Source organism: Eublepharis macularius, chromosome 7 (assembly GCF_028583425.1).
Source record: "Eublepharis macularius isolate TG4126 chromosome 7, MPM_Emac_v1.0, whole genome shotgun sequence".
Taxonomy (NCBI): Eukaryota; Metazoa; Chordata; class Lepidosauria; order Squamata; family Eublepharidae; genus Eublepharis; species Eublepharis macularius.
Window position 1 is genome coordinate 94,750,846 of NC_072796.1, and position 12,164 is coordinate 94,763,009.

Consider the following 12,164-nt stretch of genomic DNA (forward strand, 5'->3'; position numbering starts at 1 on the left):
CCACATTCTTCTTGATACAAAGTAAACATTAAATGAAAACCTACACCTATCTAAATTTCTGTTAAATTCCAGCCTTGTACTAGTAATCAAAGGAAGAGTTGGAAGTTCTAAACCTAATATTTTTAAAATGTTGTTGGGGTTCACCACTTTAAGCATTTGGAGATGTTGCATATAGTATTTTAAAATAATATGTAAAGAATAAAATTAAAAAGTGAAGAGAAAATCTAGAGAGAACTATGTAGCACTGATAATTAGGCATGTGGAAGTCCAGCTAATAAGCATTCTGTACGTAAAGTACTGGGACTTCAGAAGCCCAGACGTTCATGGCTGAAATCTATTGCTAACATCTTGTTGTAAATAGTTTGCTTTTTAAAGTAACAAGTGATCACACCTGATTGAATTTTTAGTAAGCATTTAGGTTAAAGCATAGAAAGCACACTTAATTCTGCTTGGTTTGTGACCTTTCTGCACCTTCTTGAATGTACATGTACAGAAACATTTCTTGTCTTGAAACTATCATAAACTGCCGTAGAATGCCTCTTGTCCGAATAAAGTATTATAAATGGCTATTCCCCCCCCCTTTTCTTCAGCTGACTTGAAAATGATGCACAAGCAAAATGAAGATGCATATCATAACCCAGAGGCACGAGTAGATGAAGATAAAAGGGCCATAGTATCTGTTGATCCAAGTTTGGCCTCCCCAAGACTTGAGAATACAGATGAATCTACAAATAAAATAGCAGGTTTAAAATATACTGTATTTTCAGTTGTGAGTGTTGTGCCACTGATGACATTTACTGTATGTTATTCCTACACTGTATTTTTTACTAAAGATAATCTCATTTATCAGTAAAAGCAGCTTACATCATTCTTCTTACAATGACCCTGTGAGGTAGGTTAGACTGAGTGTGTGTGACTGACCAAAGGTTACCCACGGCAGATTGGGGATTTGAACCTGGGTCTCCCAGATCCTAGTCTAACCATTACCCCATACTGGCTCTTGTTATGAGTGCCAAAATATGTCAACAAATAGTATGATTTGGAAATCAGATGTTAAAAACTTGATTGTATCTTGGCAATCAATATATTAATTGCAGCCCATGCACAATATTCCTTGTAAGCATAATCCAGATAACTGGCACAAAGTTGTATAGTTGTGTGCAAGTATGTCCATGCAATGTGTGCAGTAAGCTAAACTGTGGTTGTGCTTATGTTAACTAATTAACCATGTCAAAAGCTATTTCCAGTATTTTTCAAGCATAGCATAATCCATCAGACTTAATAAACATATACTTGGGAAGGCTATAAGAAGCTAAAATGAATTTTTGAATTTTAACACAGAAATCACCAATATATCCTCCAGCCAATTATCAGAGTTGTTTATAGTAGAAACAAACATCAGTCTGCAAACTTTTGTGGCCTGAGAAGTAAACACCTGAAAATGCTAGTCAAAGACTTCTTTCTGTGTCGTGTTAGCACACAGTAGACACAAATGACATTGAAAACATCCTTACAGATGGTGTCATCTTTTCATACTGTTTTCTGACAGTATTATTTTTGAAGGTAATTTAAAGGTTTAATAAACGACTGTTTACAAAAAATGGGATTGAATATGTGGCATCCTTATGAAAACTCGTAGCACACTAGGTGCAATTAAGTGTATCAGAGGTGTAGCATCCATGTCTTGAGAATTCCTGTAGGGCTAATAAAGTCTCATGTTTCTTGGTCCCCTGCCTGTGGGTGTGCAGGCAGTGAAAGAGGCTGTTGGGAGGAAGTTTTCAGTGCATTTCACCTATTCTTATCTCACTCTTTCCTGCTATTTGGTGCAAGCTACTCATGCTATGAGTGGTAGATCTGAGTACAGATATGTGAGATGTGCACTAACCTGCCATACTCCCCAGTGGCCTATTGTTCTGCATGCCTATGTGCACATGTAAGAGGACATAGGACTTTTAAGACCTGTAGGAATTCTCTGCATGCAAGTGCTGAGTTGACAGTGAACTTGACCATGTTGCTTTATAAGCAAGAAAAATTCAGACTTTTGAACCTTGGTGGCAGTAGTAGTGTGTGAAGAATGTTGATTGATGCTTTACATGGGAATGAAATATCTACATCATGCCAAAGTAATTGAATAATGTAACCAGTTCTTTGGTACAAGACACCAAATGTCCATTTGAAAGCTTTTGTGCAAGGACAGGCTTACCTATGCTTGCCTACTTTTTGTGTGTGTCTTAGGTTTTACCTATACACAAACATCCCCCTATGCTCGTGGTAATGTTTTTGGGGAGCAGCCAACACCAGAGCAGCTTAAGCGGCAAGAATCATACAAGAACTTCCTTCGTTTTCAGGTGAGTGTCTTTTTCTGTATAAATGAAGCAAAAGGTTTTATAATATAGCTTTTAAGTTTTTTGCCAAGTAATGTGGCTCATGACATCTCTATTAGCAGGAATATATATTTCAAACCATCATATACTCTTTTGCATTGGATACTGCATCCTTAATTTCTTGTGCATGAAGTAATTCTTATAGCTACTTAGTTACAGGACAAACCACCCACGCTTGGTGTGATCTTACTTAGCTTTCTGAATCACATTTACTTACAGTTACAAAAACAAGGAAGTGAGGCCTAGGTTTGGGGAGGAGAATTCAGGTAAGCTCTGGAATATATACAACCAAAATAAGAAGCTGCTAAGAGGTCATTGAACTGTTGAATTGGCTCTGTTACAGGAAGGAGTTCAGTATACATGCCTTATTTTTAGAACAGATATTTTGTTCACTGATATCTTCTGCTGTTACTAAGAGAGAATGGGTTCTTTCTTGCTACTTTTACTTGCTTAGGGTAGATGATTAACAGCTTGAGCCTATGTTCAGAGAAGAATGGCTATTAATACTGCAATAGACAATGTTTGTGATTCATGTTTTTGTTGACTTTGTAAGGACTTTCCATTCCATATGCCCCAGCCTAGCTTCCAGCTTTCATTGGGTGTGCATTGTCCTGTATTCGTACTAAGTTCTACTACTTACATGTATTCACTTCTGTGGGGAGATAATGTCATCATTGGGTCAGGATTTACCTGTCCACTGTAGCTGCACTGGAACCCCATCTCAAGTTACTGTTGATCCTGCTGCCATTTCCTCTGACTTGGATCCTGAAAGAAAAAATGAGTCAGAAGTGTTTGGCAAGCAGTATCAATAGATGGAGTTGAATATTTGGTGTATAAGCACATAATGCCTTTGTTCCTCATTGCCTTCCCCAGTGCACGGAGGAAGCTTTCTTGCATTAGGAGCTTGGCAGCATGGTCCTTTATTCAAACTGCACTGGTGTTTGTATCCTTTGTGTGGATAAGGGAGCACTGTTTTAGCCAGTTTCCCTGCATTGCAGGGGGATCAGTGGACCTCCAGTAGTCATAGATATTTGGAGTGCTTAGGCAGGAGAACTGGAGGATGCTTGGAAGTACTGTTTCGAAGTATGGGCTTCCTTTTCCTGTTGTGCCATTCCTTGCTCATTTGTATGGAGTGCCTTAACCTTACACATCTTATTGCAGAAATAGAGTTCCTGATGGGTGCCTGGAGACCTGAGGCAGACAACTGCTAAGAGATCCGAGAGTGCATGTTTTATCCATCTCTCCTTCCTTAGTTGCTTGGTTTGAGTGTTCTTGTTGGTCAACAAACAATTTTTTTTTGTCCTTTCTAGATTGAAGAGAAAAAAAAGAGAGAAGAGGCAGACCGTGAAAGACAAAGACTTGAAGATGAAAGAGAAGAAAAAATACTTGCCGAACAAAGGGCTAGGATACAAAGAGAATATGAAGAGGAGCAGGAGAAGAAGAGACGGAAAGAGGAGGAGGTGTGGTGCTTTGCTAGGGTTTTGATAATTTCCTGGCTAAAGGGAATAGTATGCCTTTTCTTTTTCTTTCCTGCTTCAGAGAAGGGAAGTCGAGAGCAGTGGCAGAAGGGAAGTAAAGTCTTAATTTCTAGCAAGAATGTATACAGAAGACCCAGTATAATGTAGGCAAAATACTTGTAAAAGATGTCAAGGTGGGAGTTGTCTGCCTGAAGTGACACAGTACTAATTTTCCTTCAAATTACTGAAATCCCAAAGGCTGCACCGGCTGTTTGTTTTTGAACACAAGCAGGGCTACAATCTTTAACGTGTAATTCACATGTAAATGAGCTAAAGGATGAGTCAAATCAACAGGTCTGGATTCCTGTATATCTGTTTCTCTGACCGTGACCCTTTCTTCTGGCGCAAGGAACTTTCCACCAAGCGAAGAGCTTTTTGCGTTTGAGAGGGTTACTGCTGGCAGAACCAATCTATTGGATCCAAACTATGGGGTTTAATTTTAATCAGCAGGCACACTCAAGTTTTCAGGGGATGCTTATTTCTTGAGACCAAGTTGTGACTATAACAATGAACAATAACAGTGAATAGAGCAGCTGTAGCATAGCAGTTAAGTGGTTGGGCTGCAAATCAGTACTCTGCTTGTTTGAATCCCACTGCTGCCATGAGATTAGCAGGTGGCCTTGGGTAAGCCACTCCTCTCAGCCCCAGCTGTATTGTGGGGATAATAATAATACTGACTTTGTTCACATGCTGAGTGGGGCACTAAATGGTCTAGAAGAGTGGTATATAAGTCCTGTTGTTGTGTTAAAAAAGAACCCAGCTATTTTTTTAAAAATATTTTTTTTAAAATATTTTTTTAAAATATTTTAAGTTTTAAGACCTGTCTAAGCTCCCTTTGATACCTTTAAAAAGATATAAATATTGAGATTCTGGAAACATGCAAATAAATTTTACTTCACACTACTGAAAAGAACTGATTAATCAGCCTTTATAATGGATTACCACTTGACAGCTTTAAATAAAACACATCTGTAACATTAAAAAAGCCCTTTTCCTTGAGTCTTGTTTGGCTTCTCTTTTACTTTTCTCTAAGCATCAGGCCAAAACAGTTCTCTTTATCCAGGCTTTTAACTAAGAGGTTTGATCTTTTAAAACTATATAGTCTGCTACTAGCCTGAGGACCATTTTATCAATATCATTTTAGTCTGCTCTACTTGTTTTATGTCCTACCATTCTTTTATTGGGCTGATGTAATTATTTTATTGAATTGGGTTGCTTTTTCATTGGCAAGGCTTGTTCGTATTGTCATTTGCTTGGTTTTATCTTGTTGTGAGTTGCCTTGAGCAGGTCTGGATAGGTGGCACACACGTTTTCTAAATAAATACACCAAATTTCTCCTTGCTGTCTATTTGTGCTAAATGAAAGTAATTGTATCTCTGCTATCTTTTCTGTGTAAGAACAAGAAGAAAGGGAAGGCAGCAACTACAATACCAAAAGAATTATGAAAATATGATTTATATGCTTATAGTAATGTATAAACAGCAAAATGACAATACAATTGAATAAACAGCATATGTGAAAATTAATCAAAGATGTGAGTCATATATACAAAAATTCAAAGGTTAGACCAGAAGCCGAATATATCTAGGCAAATTAATGGCAAAACACAATTCAGTAAGTACAAGGAAGTAATATACAAAATTCCAGGACCAATCTGTGTACACAAAACATAGCACAAGGTATTTCTTCAGATAGAATTTCAAAACGAAATTAAATTATATGGGGAGATGAGTGAGGTGCTGCAGTGCCCTCCAGTGTTCTGCTCCCCTGGGAGAGGCAGCCTCAGTGAGGGCAGAGCAAGCATAAGGGAAGAGTTTCATCCCATTTATCCTCTTTTTGGCTCTCCTCCTGGTTGGTGTCTCTTAACTCAAAGACTATCTCTTTGGTTGTCTGAGCTCCTTTTTAAGAGTTCCAGCCTGTAATGGTGTTGGCTTGTTGGCCCAGATCTGCGCCCGACTCATCACAGCAAACGCCATTACCTGGGTGATGAGACCCAGCTAGCCTAGTCAGAGGCAGTCATGCCTCACTCCCCACCACCTGGGTGGGAATGTCCTCTTGAGGAATATGGAAATTCTGTGTCTTTAACACTCTTGGGGATGAAGGTGGGCCGAGGCATCTTTGCCAACTCCATGCTCATTCCACAAGTCCACACTCCCTTTAGGAGCTCCTAATGTGCAGTAGATCCACATCTCTGTGCTGTCTGGAGCGAGGCATGCCTCAGCTCTTCTGGGATAATTCTGAAAGTGCAAAGGTAGAGCCCAGACACATGAAATGATGTGTAACATCTTTTGTAAATTCCACTGTTCCATATGCATATTGTTATTTAGTTAAAAATTGTATTAATATGCTGTGTATTGTCGAAGGCTTTCACGGCCGGAGAACGATGGTTGTTGGGGGTTTTCCGGGCTGTATTGCCGTGGTCTTGCCAAGACCACGGCAATACAGCCCGGAAAACCCCCAACAACCAATATGCTGTGTGCTGGTGCAGCTGTTGTGCTAGTGTGTGCGAATAATGTTTTCCTGTCTGCTTTTGTATCTCTGGACCTGTCCACTATCTAACAGGAGACTTAGCTGGATTGTATTTTTTTAAACTGGTCACTCTCATGTGACTTTAATCTCCTATTAAATTTAGTGTGGCATATTTCTGAGTATATAGCTTTTATCTAAGGCTGCCAGGTCCCCTGATGGGGGCAGGGGATCCCCCGCTCCCACTCTCTGCCCTCCCCTCACCTGGCTAGCAGGAGGAAAAGATGGGGGAACAGGCCTCCCAGGCTCACTTCTGAGGCAGCGTGATAATGCCACTTCTGGGAGTAACATAATTGCTCTGCATTCAGAAGCGTTCCCTTGATTCACAGCAGGCTGATTTGGGCCCCAAACGGGCCCAATTCAGCTAGTTTAGGTCCCAAATTGGCCCGCTGCGAAGTGCAGGAGTGCTTCCAGGCCCTGTGCAATGACATCACTTCCAGGAAGTGCATTGTGCAGAAACTGGAAAGTGAGTGCCGGGTTCCCACTGCACCAGGAAGATAAGGGACAACCCTACTTTTGTGCCTAAGTTCCTTTCATTTGGGGTTGCTGTTGTGTGCTCATGGAATCCCCCCTCCCTGTATGGATTTTTTTCCATTTACTGCTGTATTAGGGAAATCTGCAGATACATCTCACCTGCAGGCACACAACTGATTCTGTATAAGAGTTTATTTTATTATTTATTTATTCATTTATACCCTGCCTTCCCCCACCTCCCCATAGGGGACCCAAAGCATCTGTCACAATCCTGGAGGCGTGAGGCCTAGAGTAAAATTCCATTAGGCCTGTCTGTCAATTCCCCTGCAGGCCTACATTTCCCAAGATCCTTCCCTGCTTTAGAATTGAACTAGGTGAAAACCAAGAAAGGCAAAATGTTCAATGTACGGAAAATAATGTATTCAGTAGAATCACAATCAATGAATCACAAATAATGATTGTTTCTTCACACAGTTAAATCAATGGGTCACAAATAATAAAGCTCAAATATCCTGATATGTATAAACACACAGGACCACCAAATTGCAATATAATATCAATAAGATACCGTGTAGTATATTACAAAACGTTAGGTCACCACAATGAAACAAGCTATACAGTGTCCTTCAATCTGTAGCAATCAGTGAAAAGTCTTGTTAATATTCGTGTGGGTGTTGTGAATCAAATACATTCATTTCACCGAAGGAGCCGACGGGCTCATGCTCGCATATTTGATATTCCCGTTTCACAGTAATTGCTTCCTCAGGGCAAATAATCCAACACTCCACACTCACACGCAAGTATAGACCAACGTTGATTTCAGGCACCACAATGGGTAAATGCGGAACAATTGCACTAGACAAAAATGGAGGGAAAAGGAAGTCCAGCACCAAAGAGGCTGGGCCACAAGAAGACTAATGTTCTTTTCCCAGGAGCTCTGTAGCAGAGAAGTAGTTACCAGCAGGAGAGGATCTCTCCAGGGAGGGTTGTGTCGGACCCAGTAAGGGCCAGGTATTGTTAAGATGAGTCAGTAGGCTGCATTTGGAAGTTTTATCATTTTCTTGCTGACTTCTTCATGCATTAATTTTGCCCTGCTTGTTGAGAAGTTCCCCATTAAATCTGTTGCTCACAGGTGTTCTTTCCCCCCTACATTCCCCATCTTGTTAAATAAAAAGGTTTGTTTTACTCTTCCAGTGATCTCATGCTTCTAGCTTGACCAGTCATCTAGCAACACCTTCCCCCACAGATTCAAAGGAGTTAGCCATGTTAGTCTGTAGTTGCAAAATAGTAGAGTCCAGCAGCACCTTTAAGACTAATCAACTTTACTGTAGCATAAGCATTCGAGAACCACATCCAGCACCAAAGAGGCTGGGCCACAAGAAGACTAATATAAGACCCCATGAATGGTGAAAGTGTTCTTTTACCATGAGCTCTGTGGCAGAGAAGTAGTTACCAGCAGGAGAAGATCTCTCCAGGAAGGGTGCATCTGATGAAGAGAACTGTGGCTCTCGAAAGCTTATGCTACAATCAAGTTAGTTAGTCTTAAAGGTACTACTGGACTCTTTACTATTTCCCCCCATAGAGTTGTGTTGTTTGGAAGGGTGAAGAGAGGGAGGGAGGTACTCTAGGCCCTCCCTAGTTGAACTTCCAAACCAGAGTGGTGGCAGCCATTATAAGGCCTTTGCCTGCTCCAGGGCTAAAGGGTTCCTAGGAGGGGAAACCCTGACTGGATAGGCTCCCACAAGACACCCTGCTCCATGACATTGTTCTCTCTTCCATTTCATTCTATGAAGTATGTTAGGCTGAGAGTATATAACTGGCCCAAAGCCATCTAGCAAGCTTCCATGGCAGAGTAGGGATTCTAATCAGAGTCTACCAGATCCTAGTCTGACATGAACCATTACATCACCCTAGCTCTTAAGAATTGTATTTGCATGAGAACTGAACTAAGTTTCCAGTTTGCCCAATACATTTTCTTTTGTGTTTGCATCCTATATTCTAGCAAAGATTAAAAAATGAAGAACTATATCGATTAGCTGAAGAAAGGAAGAAAGAAGCAGAAAAAAAGAAACAGGAAGAAGAAGAGAGGCAGAATAAACAGCTTATGCAGCTTAGTGAAAGAGACAAGCCGATAAGGATGGAAGGAGAAAAGGTAATGTCTTCTTAAAAAGTCATTTCTTCAATTCCATTAATGTTCTCTTTGGTCCAAGTGGAGCACCTCACTCATCTGCAGCCCCCCTCCATTTTTTAAGTACACTTCATCAGATTTGGTCTCTTAGGCATGGAGCAATGAAGTCTGCCTTCGTATGTAACACTCGGAATCATCAGCTGTTAATGAAGGCTGATGTTTGGTGCAAGTAGTAATGAAATGCTGTTTTCATCTTCTTTTAGTCTGCATTCGATTGCAACCAAATGAGGAACTGCACTTTTTTGTTGTTTGGTTATAAATATGATTCTTATGCAGTAAAAGATTTATTTGCAATTTAAAGTAGAAATGTCCTGATCCATGTTTGCCACAAAGAGTACCAAGACCTGGAAACGGAGAAGGCCTATGAATTTTATGACTACTGGCCATAGTTCAATGTTTCTCATATGTCTGTGTACACTGCATTTCAGTATATATTGTATCATATAGTTTATTCCATAAAATAATGTTGGATGTAATTTTACAAATTTTAAAATTTTAGAGCTATAATATGTTTTTAACTTGTAAAGGCCTATGGCCACATACAATAAATTCAACTGTCTGTCATAAAATAATGTAATGAGAGCCAGTTTGGTGTAGTGGTTAAGAGCGTGGAACTCTAATCTGGAGAGCTGGGTTTGATTCCCCACTCTTCCACTTGAAGCCAGCTGGGTGACCTTGGATCAGTCACAGCTCTCTTAGAGCTCTCTCAGCCCCACCCACCTCATAGGGTGTTTGTTGTTGTAGTGACAATAATAACATATTTTGTAAACCGCTCTGAGTGGGTGTTAAGTCGTCCTGAAGGGCAATATATAACTCAAATGATGTTGTTGTTGTAGTTGTTGTTGTTATTATTAACACAAAAAGCATTCAGTAAATATGATACAAGTTAATATGAAATTACATAATCATCAAGCAGAATATGGACATTTTAGCAGAAAAGAGTAGGCTTATACAAAATTGTATAAATTGTATAAAAGTATACTTTAAAAGTTTTTTTTTAATAAAATTTTATTGGTGAGTGGAAAAACAAAAGAAAATTTTCCAAATTTAACACATATAATCCCATTTTTTCCTCTTACTCTGTCCCCCACCCTTTCCCTCCCCCCTCCCTATTGACTTCCAACAGCTTTCCAACCCTTAACCCTTCTTATTACTTAAATCTATTTCATTTATATTTTCCTACCAACTTTGAATCATAATATCTCTTACTCTAAGCACATTCTTATTCTTTTACATAAACTCTATCAAACATACTATCAATATAGTATATCTCATATCCATATAACATAACAATATAGTATAATATACAGCAGGGATTGCACTATCTCTTACTTTAAACTTACTCTATTTCTTTTCTTTTAGGCATATAATCCATCAAATACACTATCAATATAGTATATATTATAGTAATATATTATATATATATTGTATGCTGTGCCACCAATGTAGCACAGCACACAACACCATATAGCATAACCACATAATATGTTATAATGTAAAGTCTGACCCACTAACCCTTTATTTTATGTTATATATCATATATAGTATATCTCATTGAGATATCTATTTACCCCTCCTCATGATCTCATATATTCAATGTAAAATTCCCTTAAATATTATAGTATACTTTAAAAGTTTTATTAAGAAAAGTAGCATCTCCATGAAGGGTGTCAAACATAAGACCCAGGGGATTACATCAGACCCTGCAAGGCATGTCTGAATGCTGCCACATTGTCTCCAGGCAGCCTAGCTGCCACCACCATACTGTCTGCTTGCTTAGCTTGAGAAGGGCTGCAGCACCACACTGTTCTCTTATCCTCAGAAAGCGTGTCTGTGTGAGTCTAGCCTCTTTTCCTTGTAATGTAGGCATGATTGTTCAAGATGAGAGTGAGTGACGTGTGCAGCATTCATTTTCTTGTCTTGAGTAATTGACTGTTACAGTGGCAGCAGGCAGGCTGGCCACTGACTGTATAACCAGAGCCACGGCAGCTGGGAATGGGCTTAGTGCTGTAGGGGAGTGTTATGGTTAGAAAGTGGGGGAAGTGGCTTTCCTTGTGGGGAACTTCCTCAGACTAAGGGTTCCTTGGAAAACACCCTGGTAATGTGTTGCCTCCATTCAGGCAGCTCCTGAGAACATCTATACTGATCCACTGGGAAGCTGCCCTTCCAACTGAGTCCTAGAAAAATAACAAAGTGACAGGGTAGAAACCCTGAACAACACCTTATGATAACACACCTGGCATATAGGGAAGAGATGCAGAGAAATACCTGGAAAAATATATTGTACTGAGGAAGCCAAAAATGTCTTTAGAGAAAGAAGGTTTATTATAAGAAAAAAAGGAGAAATGGTGGGTGGATTCAAAAGGGATAGGAAAGAAGATAAAATACAGGAAAGAGCACACTATCACACACATAAATAAATAAAACAATCATGTTGAGCTAACTCAACCAAGTACCCTTTACTTGGGTTGTGGCACGTTTCTCAGAGCATGTACAGAGAGTTCTTTGCAGTGCCAGGATAGTGGAGACGTCCTTAACCCCTGGCCCACAGGTCTTGGGGGTCTCAAGATGTTATGCTGCTCCAAAGGGGGGGCAGTGAAAAGTGCAGAGCTCTCAGATATTTATGGGTAATGGGGTCTGACTTAAGCCAGCCTCCTCTGTAAGATTGATTAGCCGATCTAACCAATCCCAAGCAAAATTCCATCTCTGATGTCAGAGACTATTGCTACCAATCAAAGAATTATTACAGGATTTTAATGGCTCTGCACTAATATGACAAAAAGCAACTCTGGCCCAAACTTTGTCAAAAAAGGATTACGTTGGCCAGATAGCCCCACTGTAGAATGAAGTATAAAGTGTTATTCTCACGTATGCCCCAGGGGTCCAAGAACTCAGACGCTGTAGGTGGTGCTCTTGAGGCATATTAAGTCTTGGGGTTCTGTCACAGGGAGCATCTTTTACACACCTCAATGTGTGTGTATGCTTTTCACTTCTGTATGCTTCAACCTAGCCTTCTGTACTATTACCATCCACTAGTTGCTTTCTCCTATTGCTGTAGCTGAAGTCTGGAGAAGA

The 12,164-nt window shown here is 39.9% G+C and overlaps 1 protein-coding gene across 8 annotated transcripts in view; it reads left to right on the forward strand.

The window, feature by feature from the left end:
* The window catches only part of CSPP1 (centrosome and spindle pole associated protein 1), a 69,020-nt gene that overhangs the window by 37,183 nt on the left and 19,673 nt on the right, over positions 1-12,164 (forward strand). For all 8 annotated transcript variants that reach the window (XM_054985059.1, XM_054985065.1, XM_054985062.1 and 5 more), the window contains 4 exons: positions 591-743; positions 2,236-2,348; positions 3,695-3,844; positions 8,904-9,053. In XM_054985059.1, coding sequence (XP_054841034.1) covers positions 591-743; positions 2,236-2,348; positions 3,695-3,844; positions 8,904-9,053 — 566 coding nt within the window. The remainder of the gene's footprint in view (positions 1-590; positions 744-2,235; positions 2,349-3,694; positions 3,845-8,903; positions 9,054-12,164) is intronic.